General features: G+C 39.3%; 1 protein-coding gene across 4 annotated transcripts in view; it reads right to left on the bottom strand.

Annotated features, from left to right (window-relative positions):
• Positions 1 to 18,967, bottom strand: part of ptprga (protein tyrosine phosphatase receptor type Ga) — a 429,346-nt gene that overhangs the window by 111,291 nt on the left and 299,088 nt on the right. For all 4 annotated transcript variants that reach the window (XM_037102522.1, XM_037102523.1, XM_037102525.1 and 1 more), the window contains one exon: positions 11,630 to 11,725. In XM_037102522.1, coding sequence (XP_036958417.1) covers positions 11,630 to 11,725 — 96 coding nt within the window. The remainder of the gene's footprint in view (positions 1 to 11,629; positions 11,726 to 18,967) is intronic.

Genomic DNA, 18,967 nt, shown 5'->3' with positions numbered 1-18,967 from the left:
GACCAGAAAAGTGCTGTGTATAAATGCAAGTTCATTTAAAACATGATCATACACACTTCATATGATTAATATGCAACTACAAGTCAAGTTGCAGCATAGCTATAAAAGAGAATATCCAGAGCAATCTGTTTATACTTGTAGTTATAAATGTAGTATGTAATGTTTTAGACAGTTAGAAAAGAACGTTGTTGTGTTCAATCAAAACTTACAAAACTACCTAAACTAGCAAACAAAGCCACTGCCAACATCCATATCCAACATGTTACAGGAACTGCTAAGAGACTGCCAAGACTCTCCCTCGCTCTCCCACAACCACTTCTCCCTCAGATCTGGCAACACACACTTGTTGACCTAGGGGTTTAAACAAACACACACACACACACACACACACACACACACACACACACACACAAACACGTGCACACACACACACACACACACACACACACACACACACACACACACACAGATACACACGCACATACACGCACACACACGCACACACATGCACACGGTGTCCAGTTGGATTTTGGAACACTACAATACTTGGATTTAATTGTTTAATGGTCAGGTTCAGTGTGACGGATTACTGGGATTTGGGCTTACACCACTGCCTGTCTCAATCACAATCACTACAGAAACACATAGAACAAAATAGTCTGTTCCAGTACTGCACTTTTATGACACACATTAACAAATACTATTCCATAGCAACCCATTTTCTTGGAAAATATGTCGAACAATTTGATTTCCATAAAAAATCAAATACAATGCACTGCATAGGTCTGCCTACAAAAGTGCAAAAAAGCTGTTTCCATGCCCTGTGCACCGCCCATTACCATATTCAGCATACAACTGAAGCAGGGAGGATTTTTTTAAAAGTGATTAATCAGGGCTGTTTTGCTTCCCCTTGGTGCTGAAAAATATCTAGTTTTAACAAATATGTCCATAATGGTATTTACTGCATATCAGAATATACAAATTGAGAGACTAAATGTGGCACACCCAATGTCAAAGAAAGTGATGAGGGATGTTCTCAGGGGGAAACAACAAATTATCAAACAGGAAAAAGCAGCTGTAGGGTACTTTCAGTAGCCTATTTAACTATGCTAACAGTAAAATTATCAGTTAGCAGATCCAATGGAGAAGCTTAATGCATCTTTATCCAGATGAGATAATTGGATACATAGTATACCGGGCGATATGTTAATACTCAGTGGAAATACATAACCTCACATGCCAGATGTCTTGTAATACACAACCAACAGGAAGGGGTTGCTAAGAACTGTTTGGAAAAGGGCCAACATTTAAAAAAAAAAAAAAAAAAAAAGATATACCTGGTGATTGGATGAATTATCTGTCCATCATGGACTTACTTTAGCCTTTACTTCAGATCAACAGCAGGAGAGAGCAACCACTAGTGGCGCTGTGAGTAAATCAAACTCTCACCAAGGACCAGTAGAGAGAAAAAATGGTATACACTCCCTAGTAGGGGTAGACTGATTATTGGTATCCATAACACCAGCACACTATTGAGGGATATTGCCTGTCTATGTCTAAATAGAAAACATTAAATACTGTCAAACATGTCATTTTCAGCCCTATTTTGCACTTATTTTCATGTGTTGACTTCATACAGTATGTTAAGTCAGTAAGTGTGCGTTACTGAGGCTGAGACAAAGATCTTCAACAAAGTCATTTTCTTCTGATTTGTCTGTCAAAAAAATACCATATTTTTGTCAGAATATTTAGAAGATGTGTGGCTTGTGAAAAATTGTTGTAATATTTATTTTATTGCTTAGGAGGCGAAGGAATCAGTCATGATGTGTGCTGTCATTCATTTCCCTGTGGAATTAATAGACCAAGGACCTGCTACTAGTCTCCTAAAGGGGCAGGCAGTGACAAAACCTTTGTGACACAGATACAGAAAATGATTCTTCAGTGAGCCATCTTTTCCTGAACGTCTCTGCCTAATCCATGCCCATAGCTTCCATCTGTAACTGCCAACAATTTCTCAAACGATGCTGATTGGTTCAACCCCTGTATGTTTGGCCACAACTGTATAGCTTGAAGCATGGCTAAATGGATTTATGAGATCACATGATGATCACATTGCGATTCCAGCTGAATCTTAAGGCTGACTGTGACATTGAAGAGTGTCATGCAACCTTGCCTGAAGAGCCTGAAAAAGTTGGACGTATTCAAATATTTACGCAAAATTAAAAACTGACTATGTGACAGATGAGGGGGGCATGTCAGCTGGTGTTTGACTATAAAATAGTTCACTCTCTGTTAGTCTCTCTGTGATCACCCCCTTATGGAGAACATCGGCCTACAGCTGATAAAGAAAGAAAACTATTGAATCAGAAAGTAACTTAAGTTAAAAAAAGTTGAATTTTGCCAAAGTTAGACACACTTACCGCAACCCACCCGCAACAGACACGCCCACACACATTCCAAAAACCATAAAGGGATAATAACTGGAACTGCAATAAATAGCTTGTTTTCAGTATAAGGCAGGACAGAAAGTGGGTGTGTAAAGGAAAGGAGATTAAGAGAAATAAGGGGGCCAGGGAGATACAGAGAGAGAATGACAGACATAGAGACAGTGAGGAGGAGAGAGGAAAAGGAGGACAGAGGGAATTAGCGTTTCATTATTAATGTTTGTCCCTGAAAGCCCACAGGCTTGTCCCCAGAGATCCTCAGCCACCAGACGTCACATCACAATGTCCTACTCTCTCTCTCCATCTACCCCTTTCCCCCTCTTCAAATCCAGCATCTCTCGCTCTTTCTCATCATTCCTCCCAACAGCTCTATCTCCCTCTTTCTCTCCAGGGATAGGCCACTGCAGTGACAAATCAGGAAAAAAAGAAACAAGGCACAATGTGACGTGTCCTCATATTTCTCTTCCCCACCACTTTCCTCTCTCTCATCCTGCTCCTCCTCCTTCAACTATCACCTATCCAAGATCCAGTATTCCCCATCCTCTTTCTCTTAACTTCCAACACCTCCCTCTGTGTCTTACATAGACTGGCCTCCTCGCCTTGCCTTTGGCAGCACTGACAACAGATGAATCACTGGCATAAAGGATACTGTATAATGGTTGCAGGACAGAGGACAAGAGGACAGATTTGACTGTAGGTTTGCTAATCACATCACTGAGGCAGTGAAAGACAGGACAGATCTACATCGTAAACTACTGAATAATAGGCTTCAGTTTGGTGTCAGAGCAAAGTTAAAGTGGATCTCATGGTCATTGGATGGACTAAGGAATTCTGGGCCTTGTGGTCATTCATGGATCTAGACAAAAAGTGATCGGGCTGATAACTAGATTCATCTAAGGGGGTTAAAGTAGGTTTAAACTACTCAGTAGACGTAGAATAAAGATAACTGATAATTCTGGCAAGATGAGGTTAGGCCTTCTGGATATGCTTCTTAGATATAATATTATACTGTTTTTCATTAATTTCACACAGTTGTCACAGGTCCAACAACACTGTATTCAAAATGTATTGCCCCAAACCCATCCGTGGTCCTGAATTTCAGCTGTCTAAAAATCGCTCAAGTGAGCTCCACTGAGAGCAGGCTGTTTCTGTGCCTGCACCATTAAATGCTAATGAGCTCCATCTGTCAATGCCTACTTGCCTGCTACACACCCCTCTCAGGGAGAGGATGCCTCTTATGCTAGCAGTAGCATGCACTAATGTTTATGGTGGATGTAATGCTATGGCTCGTCGAGACGCTGTCGTTCAGCCATACCAGTTTGTCCCAGAATCGGACCCAGAAGGAGAGGCTCCTGAAGCAGTACAGACTCTGCAGCTGCAGCATGACATTTCAGAATGGTTACTACTATTTAGCTAACGGCTAACAGCTAGCGAAAGTTGCGTTTGTCTCCAACACAGTCTCCAAACTATTGGACACTGTTCGGATTGTCTCTGTCTCCAGTCTGCACGTTTCCAGTCTTTTTACTGTGACAATCAAGCTCCATATTAATATTGTTAACATTAAACTCGCTTCAAATGCCACTGCATAGCGGACCGAAGCAGAGCTAACTAGTTAGCCAATGTCCAGCTGACTTCACCTTACTCGTAGGCAACTGTAAATACTATCAAAACGTGGCGACACTTACCTGTGGCTTGGGTGCAATTGTTGGGTCTGGTATGGTTAAGACTGATCATTACTGAAGCAGTCCAGTGTGAAGTGGTTAGCACACACATACAAGCTAACACAAACCTTACATTTACGACTAAACACCTGGTCAAAAAACATGTAAATGTGTTTTCCACATCATAGCAACCATTAACTCAGTTGCAGCTTTTCAGCTACAGTTCTTTTCTTCAGAATATATTTGTATTTCCTTGAGAATACAAGGGAAGACATCACTACCAGATGCCAAAAAATAATTCTGTTTCAGTGCTGTTGTTCTCCAAGACAGAATATGATCAAATTTCAAAAACAGCATAAAGGGATGTTTTATCATTTTGGGGAAAGAGAGCAGAACAATGACATGGGCTGTCAATTCTTCAGTCTGAGTGATGGTTTGTAATAAGTGGGGCAGCGGTCAATAAGGAGGGGATGGGCAAGACAAAGCACACAGGAACATTGTCTTTTCACAGTGAAGAACCAATACAGGATTTAAAAAAAAAAACAGTAATAAGATATCTTGTGTGCTTATATTTCTGCCAAATTGCTAAAAAGCGACTGACAGCAAATTACATGTAATGAATTCTGTTTTGCAGCATAACTGCTGAGGCTAATGTCTACTCAAGTGGTGTGCACTGTGCAGAATTGGAAGCAGCTCAGTGGTCGTTAGCAGTGTCGGCATATACTGCCTAATTACCGTCATTGTGGGTATTGGATTTAGAGCATAATGAAGTAGTATGAGGCCTCCTATGTCTTCAAACCAAACATTTCATCATGCTGTTCTTACTCCTGCTGAGCATCTCCATTTTGACACTGCTACCTTTCAAGTGAAGAACAGCCAAATACAATATCCAATGTGATAGCCACACATCACTCGACATTTGAAACAACCCATAGCTGCTTAGAATTAAATGTCTGCCAGATCTGTGACAGCCAACCGCAAGAAGCTTTTGTCCAAGTGACTTACAATAAGGGAGGCTAGTAGGAGAGGAAATATACAGAGCACATGTGTCATCTCTCCAGAAGTGGTGCGATGAAAGCTCATTAGAGATCAATGTAACAAAAACACAGGAACCTGTGAAGCCCCTTATAATTAATGGACAAATTGTAGAGGTAGAAAACAAGTTCAAATATTTGGTACATATATTGATTGCAACCTAAATTTCAGTGAAAACACTGACTATATTTTTATAGTCAGTGTTTTCACTGAAATTTAGTGCAAATTTAGTGCATTTTAACTTTTAACATGGCAACGTGGTACAGTAATCTAAACATAAAAGGAAGAAGCAAGCTGCAGAGAATAGTAAACCTAGCCTCAAAAATCATAGTGATTAAGTTGTATGTACGAGGAAGTGCTTAGGAAAAAAGCTGTCAAAATAGCAAACGATCCCTCTCATCCACTCAAGAGGGAGTTTGAACTTCTTCTGTCTGGTAGACGATACAAAGTACCAAGGGCAAATCGTAATATTTTTAAAAATTTCATCATCCCGAATGCCACTTGAGCACTGAACACCATGTCATGTTGATGCTTTTTTAATGTAACTGCCACTGCTATCCTGATTTTTGCCCTGAAGATGTTTGTGTGTAAGTGTCCTGCTTGTTGTTTTTACGAGACCAAAGATAAATTTCCACATTGTGGACTATAAATGAAACTAACTAATTAACTAACTAACTAAGTACATTTGTCACAAGAGAGAAACCACAACATATCACCGTCGATGGAGTACAAAGACATATAGAGACAATTGTCAAGCTCTCATCTGAGGATTTTAGCTACTATTTGTCAAATATTCTTTAAGTGCATAAGTGCTATGATAGAAGTGCTGACGATGCAAACATACTGTGCATTGCATACATTCTTTTTTGGGGGGGGGGTTCTCTTGCTGAGGCGTGTTGCCTGTGTTTGGGGGTAGACGGGTGCAGGTAGACATACATGCTGCTTTCAGCAAACTCTGTCACTCACAAATAGTTGCAGATCAGCTCAAAAACATTAAAAGCTAAACCAGAAAAACATTTTCTTCATAGTTCCAGTTTCACCAAAATCAGTAATAGTTGGTGCTGCGTGTGATGTACTATCATAAAGTATTACACACTGGGATCCTACCTTCTCACCAAAGTTACATAGTGCAGAAACAAGCGATTTAGGGATGGAGTGGCTTAGACAGAGAAACTCACTCTCCCTATTACAAGTTACTATGCATTAACATAATTGTGAAGTTAGTATTTTAAGGTAAAATCGTTACATTGCATTGGACTAAAGACTTGCTGCTTCCCATGCTTCATACACATGTTCATTATATCAGTTAATACAATCAGAAAGGCACTGGTAAAATGTGTCTATATTCCAACTTTCCATTACTTTTTCTTGTCTTAATAGGCTTTTGTGTCAGTGAGAACAGTGTGCATGACTCACAATGTAGAGTTATGATGTTATGACTAATTTTGTTCAAGAAAGTTTTTCCTCCTTTTTTTTGGTTTTGCATCTTACTTACTGTTCTCACTCTATAATATTAAATGAAATACAGATGCCCCAACATACTGTGAAATGAGACTCAGTGGCATCTCTTAAGGAGCAAAAAGTGGAGTGGTTCCGTGTGATTTGCATCTCAGCTGGGCTTCGGTTTTGCATGTCTCGAACAGTGCGCAGCAAATACTGAGCCATGCAGCGCTGTAAATAAGCAAATGAAAGGGCAATAATAGCTGTTTACAACTACCATCTATTTCAATAAGAGGCTGCGGCGTGATGCAATGCTGGATCATAAAGGCGTGATTCCCAAGCTCAGCCAAGCTGATGGGGCCAATTTGTCCTGTTATGCCAGTGTGATAATTTAATTAATAGATGACACAGAAGCAACAATTTAGTCTCTGCAGAAACACACTGATGGACACGGAGGGATGAATGAGGAACACACACACACACATAAAAGGACAGGCAATGCACTAACCATTTTCAACCACAAATGGAAGTATGCAGCATGTATAAACATCCAACTCATTGGTAATATTTTCTTTCTTTCCCATTACTATGGAGTGTGTGTGAGGCTGCAGTAGCACAGCGTAGTCTTGCAGAGGACATATTCAAGCTCAACAGTGCTTGATCTCTCTCTCAACAGGAGTCAGTGTCGACACAAGCAGAAAAGACACACACACAAACACGCATACATGCGTGTGCACACACACATACACACACACACACGTAAAATACACTAACACAGAGACATCCACCAAATACACACACACACTTACACACAGGCAAACATATACAAAGGCACACAGACATCCTGCCTCACTAAGTTGATGTACAGTAGATTATTTTACTCACACGGTAAAAACTGTTCAAGTGATGAAACTGCACCATTCAAGCATACACTTTGTCAACATACAGTGACATTTGCATTTTAACTCACAAAGCAAAAACTATTGGAGTGATAAAAATGCAAGCACTTGTTTTTTACACACATATACAGGTCTTCACAGGTGTGTGTGTGTGTGTGTGTGTGTGTGTGTGTGTGTGTGTGTGTGTGTGTGTGTGTGTGTGTGTGTGTGTGTGTGGTGTGTTGAGACGAGGTGAATTTGAATCTAGCAAACGTAGATAATATCATACATACTGAATTATTTCTTTCTTTCACATCATTTTTCTTGTATTCACTCACATACATAGCTTGACTCTGTCTTCTAAGGTTCCAAAAGACAATCTAGTGCATGTGAGCAGAGCAAAGGAGCAAGAAGAACCAGGATGACTGCATGAAAAGCCATACACACTCCTCTTTGCATAACTTGTCAAGATCTTTTTGTGGAAGCCAAGCTATTGAGGGCATGTGTTCAAATCAATCTTTAAGGTTGCAAGCTGCAACTGCATGATATCATTAGGTTCAGAAGAAATGTGTGCTTACTGCTATATTATAAATCATAAAGGTGGTGGAAGGAAAGAGAACTGAAGGAACAGATATCATGGCTGTACTGGAGGACAAGTTACCTGTCACTAAAGGCAGCAGTTTTGGCAGCTTATAGATACAAAAATATGTATAAGCCATTAGAAACACAGTTCAGTGTGATTAGCTTATTTAGTAACCATGGCAACATTAAGCAGTGCATCCTGGAAAAACTGAGCAAATTCTCTGCATGGTCAATCAAATTTCATTGGCAGCATGACACGCCAATCATCTGGTCTGTTGGTTTGTTGGTTGTACCAGTTGTTGTGGTTGTATCTTGAAATGATCTGCATGAATCAAATCAAAACAAGCTTAGCTTTCCAATGGTATATGGTCTGAGAGGCCACTAAACTGGAGATTGTGTATATTGTGTAGCTGTGGTTGTGTTGTTTTGGTAATAGTCCAGTTGTCATTGTTTATACAACATAATGGCAATGTTTTTATATAATCAAAGAAAAGTAGTCAGATTGATTTTATGTAGAAACCTTGCTAAAGAAATAAAGATAAGGAACCTAGAAAATAATCCTTTCCATTTAGATTTCCAATAACCTGTAGGATGTCCTGATTCTTGTTGGCATAGAGAAGTGTTTTGGCTATATGACCCCCAAACAGGGTTTTCAGAGGCGCCCTTCAATGCTGTGTAACGCCTGCTCTACCAACTGAGCTAAATGTCACCTAACACTCTCCTGATGTCTTGGTACATGCACCTAACTAAAAATTTGGAAAATGTTCCTCTAAGGGAATATTATGGTACATAACTGTGAATTGTTTGTGTGGGGAAAAAGACAGGGGGTAGGAGATTTATGTGAGCAAAACAAACCACTTATAAACATGGAGTTGATAATATCCTTAGAGCATGAAATCAATTATTTTATGAAGCGTGTACCAATCACTGCGGTTAAAAAACACACATAGTGCCTGTTTGTGCACAGAGAGTTGGCCAACAAAGCTAATTTTGATTCAGAAATGATGCCTTATATGAAGGTGATAGGTAACAGTTTCAGTAAAAGATAAAAAAGAGGTGTTTTTATGACTCAGTTGACGCATGTGCAAATGTTTGCAAGTGTGTGCATATGTTTGCACAAGACAAATACGGAGCCTGAGAGCAAGGGAGAGCAAGAGCGACTACAGACACAGACAGAGTGAGAGGGACTGAAGTGAGAGGAGGAAATATTAACCGGGAGTTAATGGTCCAACTAAAAGCCCACTTATATAATCGATGGCCTTGACTGAACATTTTATCCTTGCCAATTGAGAGTGACAGAGCTGACAATGATCCCAGTCCACCCACAGTTCTACTCACCAGGCCAGAGAGGGCTTTATTGGTGGCTGAACTTTGACGTACTGGTTTTACAGCTCATACTCACACCTCATCAGAGTACTCCAACAAAGAAAATCAGGGTTTTTGGCCTCATACAACAGAAGTTTACAAAACATGCTCTGAGGGTAGTATGCAACCATATATAGTGACCTCTGACTCTAAATCTGATCCTCACAGTAAGGGGTCAGTAAACTAACCTACAGGATTCCCCCCTTCTTATAACTGTAGAAACTAACATATAATATTGCACTGTCATACATTGCCATCAGAGTAGCTTAGAAACACAGAGGATTCTATCTTATAACCTCGGACAGCAAATGCAGTCATTTTTGCAACAAGTCAGTCCTAGAGAAACACTGGCCTGTGTATTACACTGTAGAGTTATCCACTGCTAGGCAGAATGAGGCATCCCTTCTTGTAATGCCAAGTCTTCCATGAGAGGCGATAGTGAGTCCCTGTTGCCTCTAGTCTAGCCACAGGAGAGGAGGAAGGAGTCAGTCTGGCAGCAGGAAATGGCTGCCACATAGAAGTTTACTGCCTCAGTTAGTTAATTAGTAACCACAAAGAAGATTGGCAGAAGAATGTTATCAACGACAAACAACAGCTTCCAGAAAGAAAGTGTGTCCTCAGCAAAGAAAAGAAGCATCATGATGGGAAGCTAAACATCAGTACATGTTGCAGGGCATTCAGTGCTGGAGATAACTGAGTGAGATTAAAGCTGAACATGCAACTTTTCTTTAGACCGGTAAATAACATCTAACGTTGTCTGTGTACTGAATCACAGTTACAAACTGTAACAGTCAGTGTGATGTGACTCTTCTTGTTACTGTGGCGTTGCTTAGACTGAGTTTAATAAGCTTTAATCTAAACATATACATAAACGCCACACATGAAGATTATACAGACAGCAGTCTTATTATGACCGACTGTCGAGCTCCAGCGGCTCGGTAGAGTTTTCCATATTTTTGCTCTGCTGTCAGTTATTTATTAACTTTATTTATAACAGGTGACTTTAAATTGTAATTGTTTGGACTGAGTAGTAGATAGTAGAGAGAATATTATGTTCAATTCATCATATTGTAACTACTTGGCATTACTGTTAAGATGTGCAGTTGGGAAACTTCACAATTCATCTTGAGGATATTACAAGGGTTATTACATGTATCTAACAGCAGTAATGACACTGTTAGTTATTGTGTACAGTTAGCTAATTGTGAACTTCCTGCTCCAGAAAAGAACTAGGAGCAGCTCGACACCCATGAGGAAACAACCAGGCCTGCAGAGCTGGAAGATCCTGCTGTAACAAGCATTGGACCAAGTGACAGTGACAAGTACGTCTAAAGTGGCTGAAGGTCTCACTTGGTTGCACTCTGTAAACCATGCGCCCTGTGACTACCATGTGGCTGTCTGATGCAATGGCTTTGTAAAGGCTATACTCAGATGTAGGTTACAGTGGTTGTTCACGCAGATGTGTGTTTGTTCAAACAACATAATGTATATCTCCAAAAGTTTTATTTAGCGCTTATTGTGTATGTAACTGAGGAACGGTGAATTTATGAGTGAATAAATACAGTTAACAAAGTAAACATAGCAGTAATTATTTTGGTCTTTAAAACAACTTCCAATAATTAATTTGCAAAGAAACAAATGAAATGTATAAAATACAATACAAAAGGGTTTGAAACAATCATTGAGAAGGGGAAAATACTGCCCTCAATTTGTTTGAAGCAGGGGCTGGGAACTGGAAAGCTAATATAAGCACAACAATTTGTGCCTAATCCATGCCTCATTGGATAATAATTATATATAATAATTTGTATATTGTTATTACACCACCATAAACATAACTTAATTTTTTAAATAATTTGACTTGACATGCTCAGTAAAACCTTGGGAAATTAATGAACCAATTACTAATGTGAATATTAGGAGCAGCTCGTTCCTTATTGGAGAATATCATCCGATTTCTTCACTCAATGTCACCGATGACTCCACAGACAGACAGTTCACATCCAAAAAGAACCACAAGGCCAGTTCAAGATAATGAGAAATAACTGTAGTAGTCCACTCTCTCTCAGTCCCAGTCGCCTGAACATTTTTGGGGGAACTCTCAAACCATAAAGGTCCGAATTCCACAAGAACAGACTAAATGAAACTGGTCTTTTCCTCATTCCTCAACAACACACATGCACAAACTCAAACAGGCTGGATAAAATGAAACAACAGTTCTTACCTGAAAAAACACAGCCATGGCTGCTATGATCCTCTTCTCCCTGAGTGACGAACTGAGGCTGTCAAAGTCATCAGAGTTGTACATGTAGATCTGCATCTGTGAGAGACACATAGTGTTTAAGAGTAAACATTCACATCAAATTTCATTTTAAAGGACACATTACTAAGCTGCAATATCAACAAACTGTATACTTCATACAATATAAAAACAACGTATGTACTTTAAATAGAATGAACAAGGTAACACTTTACATTAGCCTTCATTAATGGATGGTACATTTAAAGTTAGTTAAACTTTAGGTAACAGTTAATTCACTGTTAACAAGCCAATGATTTCTAAACCATTTATAAAGCCAAAAATGTATGAACATTAGCTGAAACTTTATAATGACCATGCAAATTATGTCCATAGATGAACTACACAGTATTTCATAAGCATTTACAAAGTATATAAACATTATTGCAACTTTACAATACATAGTTGCTTAATAAATTGTTTAGAAACCATTCCATTGTTTGTTAACAGTTAAAGTTTAACCAATTATAAATGCACATTTATCAATGATGTTCATTGAAAGTGTTACCATGAGCTATTCTCTAAAGCCTATGATGACACCATGAGGACGTCTTACAAATAAGATGCTGTCCAGCTTCATGCACATTAAAGAAAAATCACAGTTCCAGCCCTGCAAATAGTCATAAACTTTGTAGACATTGTTGCAGTCTCAAAATCTTCCTGCAGTGAAATACAGGCAAAACAGAAAGTCTAACTACTGCTCCTGATACACTGAATACCCACATACCCACATCAACATGATCCACAATGGGATCACAGCATCTATAGTTCATTTACTCATTTATCTCTTTGATTAGACAATTTTTTTTTCTGACTCATGCCTTCATCACAGCCACTCAGGTTAGCAGAAAATCATATATTAAAGAAAATTACAAACACGCCCAGTATTATGAAAGCTGTAATACTAATTAGGGGTTGCTTGGTATCTTGGAGTTTTAAGTTGTGGATACAGTCTGAGGTGCACAGCCCTGCCTACCACAGGCCCTCCTGGTCCTACATGTGTTCAAAACACTTTGACTAACACATTCACTGCAAAGTTTGTGGAGGGAGCAGTTAGAACGTGATGTGAATATGGCATCAAGTGTGGTCTGGCCCAACAATCATTGCTGCTCACTTTTACATAGACTCTTCATATACTGTACTTCTCCCTAGTCATTGAGACATTCCCCATGACCTTTTCCTCTGCTGTGTGGATTGTGCTGCCGAGAGACACACTGGCTTCAAATATTCTCCGCTGGGAGTGGTGCTGTGTTTTAATAGAATTTGGAATTGAAGAAAGGGAAGGGAAAAAGAGAGACTTTACAATTAATTTCTTTTAAATGTTTAAAGTAATGGAGCTAAAGCTAAGCTGAACAAGTGGGCAACATCTGGAATTAACAGGCTTGATATTCACGAGAAATGACTCGGCTGAAAATATGCATGTCTCTGCTCATTCAGTCTTTGTCTAATTGCAGAGAGAAACACAATTTATATGTAACTGTTGCTGCAGTGGTACATTGTACTTCAACAAAAATATCAAGAATTTCTCCTTTGCCATGACAATCTGTCCGCCTGACAGGTGTGGTAGACCACATCCAGCAGACCTGCTGCCTGTTAATTTCATCTACAACTGGAATGAAAATAAATATCCTTATGCATATCCTACCCTGCCACCACCAAAGAAAAAAAAAAGTATCTGCAGCTACTGTGCTTGATATCCTTTTTAAAGTGTTGTTGAGAACATTGTTAACTTGTATTGTGATCTGTCAACCAAGTAATAAAGGTGTGTTGATACAAACGACTCAGACATGCAGCCAGAAATCCCCAGAGCACAAGCTAGCACTGCTAGACACGGCTATATGGGGGCTGTAACAGGGAATAGAAAACAGGAGGGAGACAGCACCAGTGCAACAACACCCTGGTTGCAAGAAGCAAATCCAGCATTGCATGAAAGACTGGCATAAGGAAACAACTGAAGAATGTTGTTGGACTGAAGGAGGCACCTTTAATATAGGTGGTGTGATGAAGTGGAGACAGTGGTGGATACTAATTCATAATTTCACCAATGGAACCAAGCAGGCTAATTCCCTTTTGTTTTGTTCATCTGTCGACAGGTTATCCCTCAGTCCTGCTGCTGGACTTTAATTCCAACCAGATAGTAATCACACTGCGGTATTCACGCCGTTGTCACAAATAATTTTTGTTCACTAACATTCTCACAATTATTGTTTGATGAATTATACTATGCTTTGGAAAGTTTGCTTTGAGTCAGTGTATGACAGGGCTGTTGTCAGGCTTGCTCCATACAAAGAAAAATCTTTTGAAAAAACAGCTCATGACTTGGCTTATTCATTTCACCCATGTTTTATTGAATATTATTTGTATGTTGATGGCAACTATTTTCTATGTTTATGTGCCACATTCCAGTTTGTGGTTAAAAAAAATCTTAAAAAGTGATAGTCATAATCTTGATGAAATGCTTTGCAAAAAACACAACATTTTAACAGCAAACTGGCTATGTGTGACTACATGAACCAGGCAATGTGCTGAAGTATCCTCAACTGATCCATCCGAGGACAGGCTGATGTTCCCCTGTCCCTACATGACTTACAAACCTTTGTTTGATTAATTGTTTTGATTGTTTTATGGTAGGGTGGGACTTTGTCAAGTCCCAATGGGGGGACTGTTGCGTAAAACTTATAATAAAATCCTGTGTTACATACTCTGTGTGAAGAGAAACCACACCTTTTCTACTTTTTAGAAAAGATACTATTGGCAAATATGTGAAGCTAATGGAGGCAGGTGTTGGGTATGATAGAAAGGTCAACCAATGAGAAGGGCCACAGACAAATCAGGCATCCACCATTGGAATTGACCCTCAGGGTTTGGGTGTTTTAGAAGTAGGTGGAGACCCTTCAGTATAAAAGCAGGAGTGCAGAAAGAACTTGTTGAGTTTGCAACCAGGACCAATTCATATAATGAATCATATGAGGTAATGGAGCTCCTCCGCCAGTGGAGGATGGTCCATAGAGGCAGAGGAGGTTGCTCTTACTCTATTTCTGAGAGGCATGAGGGAGATCAAAATATTTAAACTGATACCAGATGTCAGTAGCATTATAAAATTGTTTTTCTCTCTTCTCAAATTTAGGTTTCCCTTTTGTCATCTAGCATTGGGTAGTGGCTTGTGTTTGCCAACAAAACTGTTAGCTTGTTGAAGCTGCACTGAAGGACTGCCAAACCAATGTTGAGAATCCATTTTGACTGTGGTATACGGCAGAGGCAGTACACAGCGGGGGAGCAGATGAAGCGCTCCACTCATCCATTGGGGCTGGACCCAAGGTGGGATTACAGGGGTGTCCGCCATCCATGTATCATCGCCCTATAGACTGCTGCAGTGTCTACACTGCATAGAGCAGTGGTCCTCAATAGGTGGAGAATGGACTGAAACATTTGCATTCATTCTCCCTCCAACCAGCACAAGACCCATGTGCTTAATAAGCCAGGAGACTATAGCTGTGATGAAGATTTCCAATTTGAAACAGCATTATGAGACGAAGCATTGGAATTTTGAAGAGACATTTCCTCAGAATTCAGAGGTAAGAACAACGAAAATAAATGCACTGAAATCGTCATATCAAGAAGCAAACAGGATTCTTGTCACATCTATGACACGACAACAAAAAGCAACAGAGTGCTCACTTGGAGACTTTGTTTTATTCAGCTATTTTAATTTGTGAAAATGGAAATGAAATTTTATGCTAGTTTGTATTTATGCCCGACTTGACCTCAACACATGGACCTTTGAGTCATTGAAAAAACTCTTTGTGGCCCTTTATGATTTGTATTGAGTACCCCTGGCATAGAGGATTGGAGTGGATTTCCCAACACTCTCTAAAGCTGTAGACTTGTGAAACTAACTCTGGTGCAAGCCCCTGCCTGACTGTATATAACTTTAATTCTTCTCCTTCTTTTTTTTTTTTTTTTCGCTGACCCTTAACTTAGCCATGTGCCTAAAGATGCTCACTCATCTTCACGGATGGGCTAATTCCAAAGAACTGTTTGCACTGAGTAAGATTTTATGAGACAAACAAAGCAAGAATCATCTTTGTCTTTCTGATTAAGCCTCTGTTTAACCACTGCTATTTTCAGTGATGCATTAACCCACATTCAGTGATTCCCAGATAGTTCATGTAGGATATTTAGTGACTTTATACAGTATACACACAGATGTCTATGGTAAAAGCGATGAACAAGAGTGTATTGTCATTCTGCTGTTTGTGTTGAAGAGATAACCAGGTTGCAGCCTGAAGTCAGTAACACTGTGAAATGGACTTGGATGATGTGTTGTTGCTCAGTGAAAACCAATGAGAACACACACACACACACACACACACACACACACACACACACACACACACACACACACACACACACACATTTTCTACTTGCCTTAATGCGTCATACTTCCAAATCACCATGACAACGAAAAGTGCCTGACTGACCAGTGTCAGTGCGTGTGTGTGTGTGTGTGTGTGTGTGTGTGTGTGTGTGTGTGTGTGTGTGTGTGTGTGTGTGTGTGTAGATAGAAACAGTGTTCACATGCACATGTGTTTACATAAGCTGTAGTGCTAAGGAGCACATTTCTGCATGCCAAAAGCAATTCTGGGGGTTTTTTCTTGCCAAGATCAAGACTGCCAATATCACTTGTTTAGCATTTTCTCCAGCTTGCTAATCCTCACATAAAGAGCCCTGCACATCGCTTTTTGATCTACTTTGGAAGTAAACAGTTGTCAAGCAGCCTGATATAGAGTCTGCTGGGTGAATTTATAGCAGAGACAGTGCAACAGGAACAGCATATTCTCACAAACAAATACAATGAGAGCCCTGAGATACAGCAAATGGTTCTTTTTTTTTTAAGAAAATATAATGTTGAATATTTTCAAGTAGACACACAGGTCTGCTTGTCAATTACCAAACCAACCCAAAGTGTCTGTATTTATGTACCTGGTAATGAAACTCAACAATCAACTATCTTTCTCTAGAATGACCTTCATTACACCTTAATCAGACAAATGCTTTTTTTGTTTGTTTGTTTAATTCATTAGAATTTTAAATCAGCAACACTGGCTACTGATGGATGAATCAGAATATCTCATCCCACTGGATTAAGGGTAATTTAGATCCCCTTCTCATATGAAAATAGACAAGTCCATCTCAAATACTGCAACAATGAATGCCCACATACCACAATACAAGCAATGCATGCAGCTCAGAGTCAAGGGTTACTGACACCAGCTCACATGGGGACGGTGGAGGAGTTTATGATAATGATATGATATGATATATGATAACTTTTTAAAGAAAGAGGCAAAAGTGGAAACTGTTTTTTTTGTTGAATGTTATCAAAATGTCTATTTAAAAATATGTAACATTATTCTTTATTTTCAAAAAGTAACCATTTGCTGTAGCTCAGGGCTCTTGGGCGGATTAGACACCGGTCATTTCCAGGTATTTATCATATCTCTTCTTGGGGAAATAGCAACGTTTGTATCGAATAGGGCGCATAGCTTACACTGCACATTAAACTATAAGAACTTAGAAACAATACTCGCAGATAGGAGTTATGTCACTGTGTCAACTTTTGATAAAGAACTGGGTAATTTTGTATTTATTATATAAACATATGTAATTACTCTGCATGTTGACTGAATACTGATGTCCAAATCAAGTGCTAAAGTACTAATGCCCGTCCTTCAGTTATAGTACCCTGTGTTGGTGATAGAATAGGATTGACTGAGTGATATCATGAAACAAAACATGTTATGCTGAAATATACAATATTAATGTGTGCTTTGGCTGTTGTGTTTACTAGTATAGAAATAGTAATAGAATCAAGTTTAGATGCTATTTAATTCTAGTATATGACTTAATTGATGTAATGTAAGTGATAGGTCACTAAATGCCTGAGGCACTAGGAATGCTTGAAGAAAAAATCCACGCATCTAAGGGTTAAAACTGGCAATCCACCACCCTTGTTCCACTGAACAGCACTGAAACTGGCTGTTTCTGGTGGGCATAAATTGTTTGAATTTAATTCATACTATAGAGGACTACAGAACTGCATGATAAACATGTTGTGATTAAGTTTTTTAAGTGTCTGAGAATTGAGAGAAACAAGATATTCTGCTGACAGTGGTGATATCAACTGCCTTTCAAATTTGGTTGATTTTGGTGACAACTGAAGGAACTGAAGCTCTGCCATTGGTGCAGACAAAAAAGAAAACTAAAAGAACAGATCCTCAGAAAGTAAAAGGACAAATTAAGTAGTTACAAGTCCTTTAGTCTTTTTTCCGTATCATTCATATTGTTGAAATAGAAGCAACAGTTACAGTAAACGTAACAGTAACAGTGACAGTGAGATGCCATTTAGTAAGCTACATACCATGTGAATTTCCATCCATGTCTGATTAAATGGAAGATTTGCAGCAGACTGAGGGTTTTAGTATTAAGCTGGGACAGTTACTGTGGAGTGTTTCCTGGACAAAGAGCTGAGAACAACCAGCAGGATAAGATAAGTTTTAAATGTAGTAATAACTCCCGGAAAAGGATGATTTCAGTTGGACTGTGCATTGAAATGGACAAAGTGCACTTTGTTGCAATGCATTTGACACCGCATTGAATATTTTGTTGGCCACTTGCGGTCAGGGCTCCAATAAAAGTTAAAACCTACTAAACTGTTAGTGATGTTGCAAAGTTTGCAAAGATACCAGATATGTGTAATGTGGTGGTAATGTGTAAACAGTTATGCCCTAGACATATACAGGTTCAATCAGATGCAAAAAATGCAGCCATAAAATAACAGGATCTTTGATTTGTATGTTTGAATGTCTCTTAGTATAAGCATCATATAGTCAAATTGACCTTCAAGGAATAGACAGATACTACAGTGTACATACAAAATGTTCATAAATCCTTCATTCCCTCACTTGTTTGTTTTCTTTTTAAACTGGTCTTTAACCCTACTGCATGCTCTGGATTGAAACAGTGTACTGCAGATATTACTCGTAGAGCAGCCATTGCGCTGTGGTTTGCCCTGAGCCTTGACCCTTCCAGCACAATCCTATGTGTGTCCATTTACCATTTGGCCCGCTGTACTGCTTTCTGTATTTATAAGAGGGGAGGCTTTGAGCAAGCAAGTACATCTACAGGAGCATCTACCAAGACTTGAGGACAGCAATGCAGGTGGAGGATTTAGACAGCCAGTACCAAGATTACCGCACTGCT

The sequence above is a fragment of the Acanthopagrus latus genome, chromosome 6 (genome assembly GCF_904848185.1).
Source record: "Acanthopagrus latus isolate v.2019 chromosome 6, fAcaLat1.1, whole genome shotgun sequence".
NCBI classification, from domain to species: Eukaryota; Metazoa; Chordata; class Actinopteri; order Spariformes; family Sparidae; genus Acanthopagrus; species Acanthopagrus latus.
This window is presented reverse-complemented; position numbering and strand designations above follow the sequence as displayed.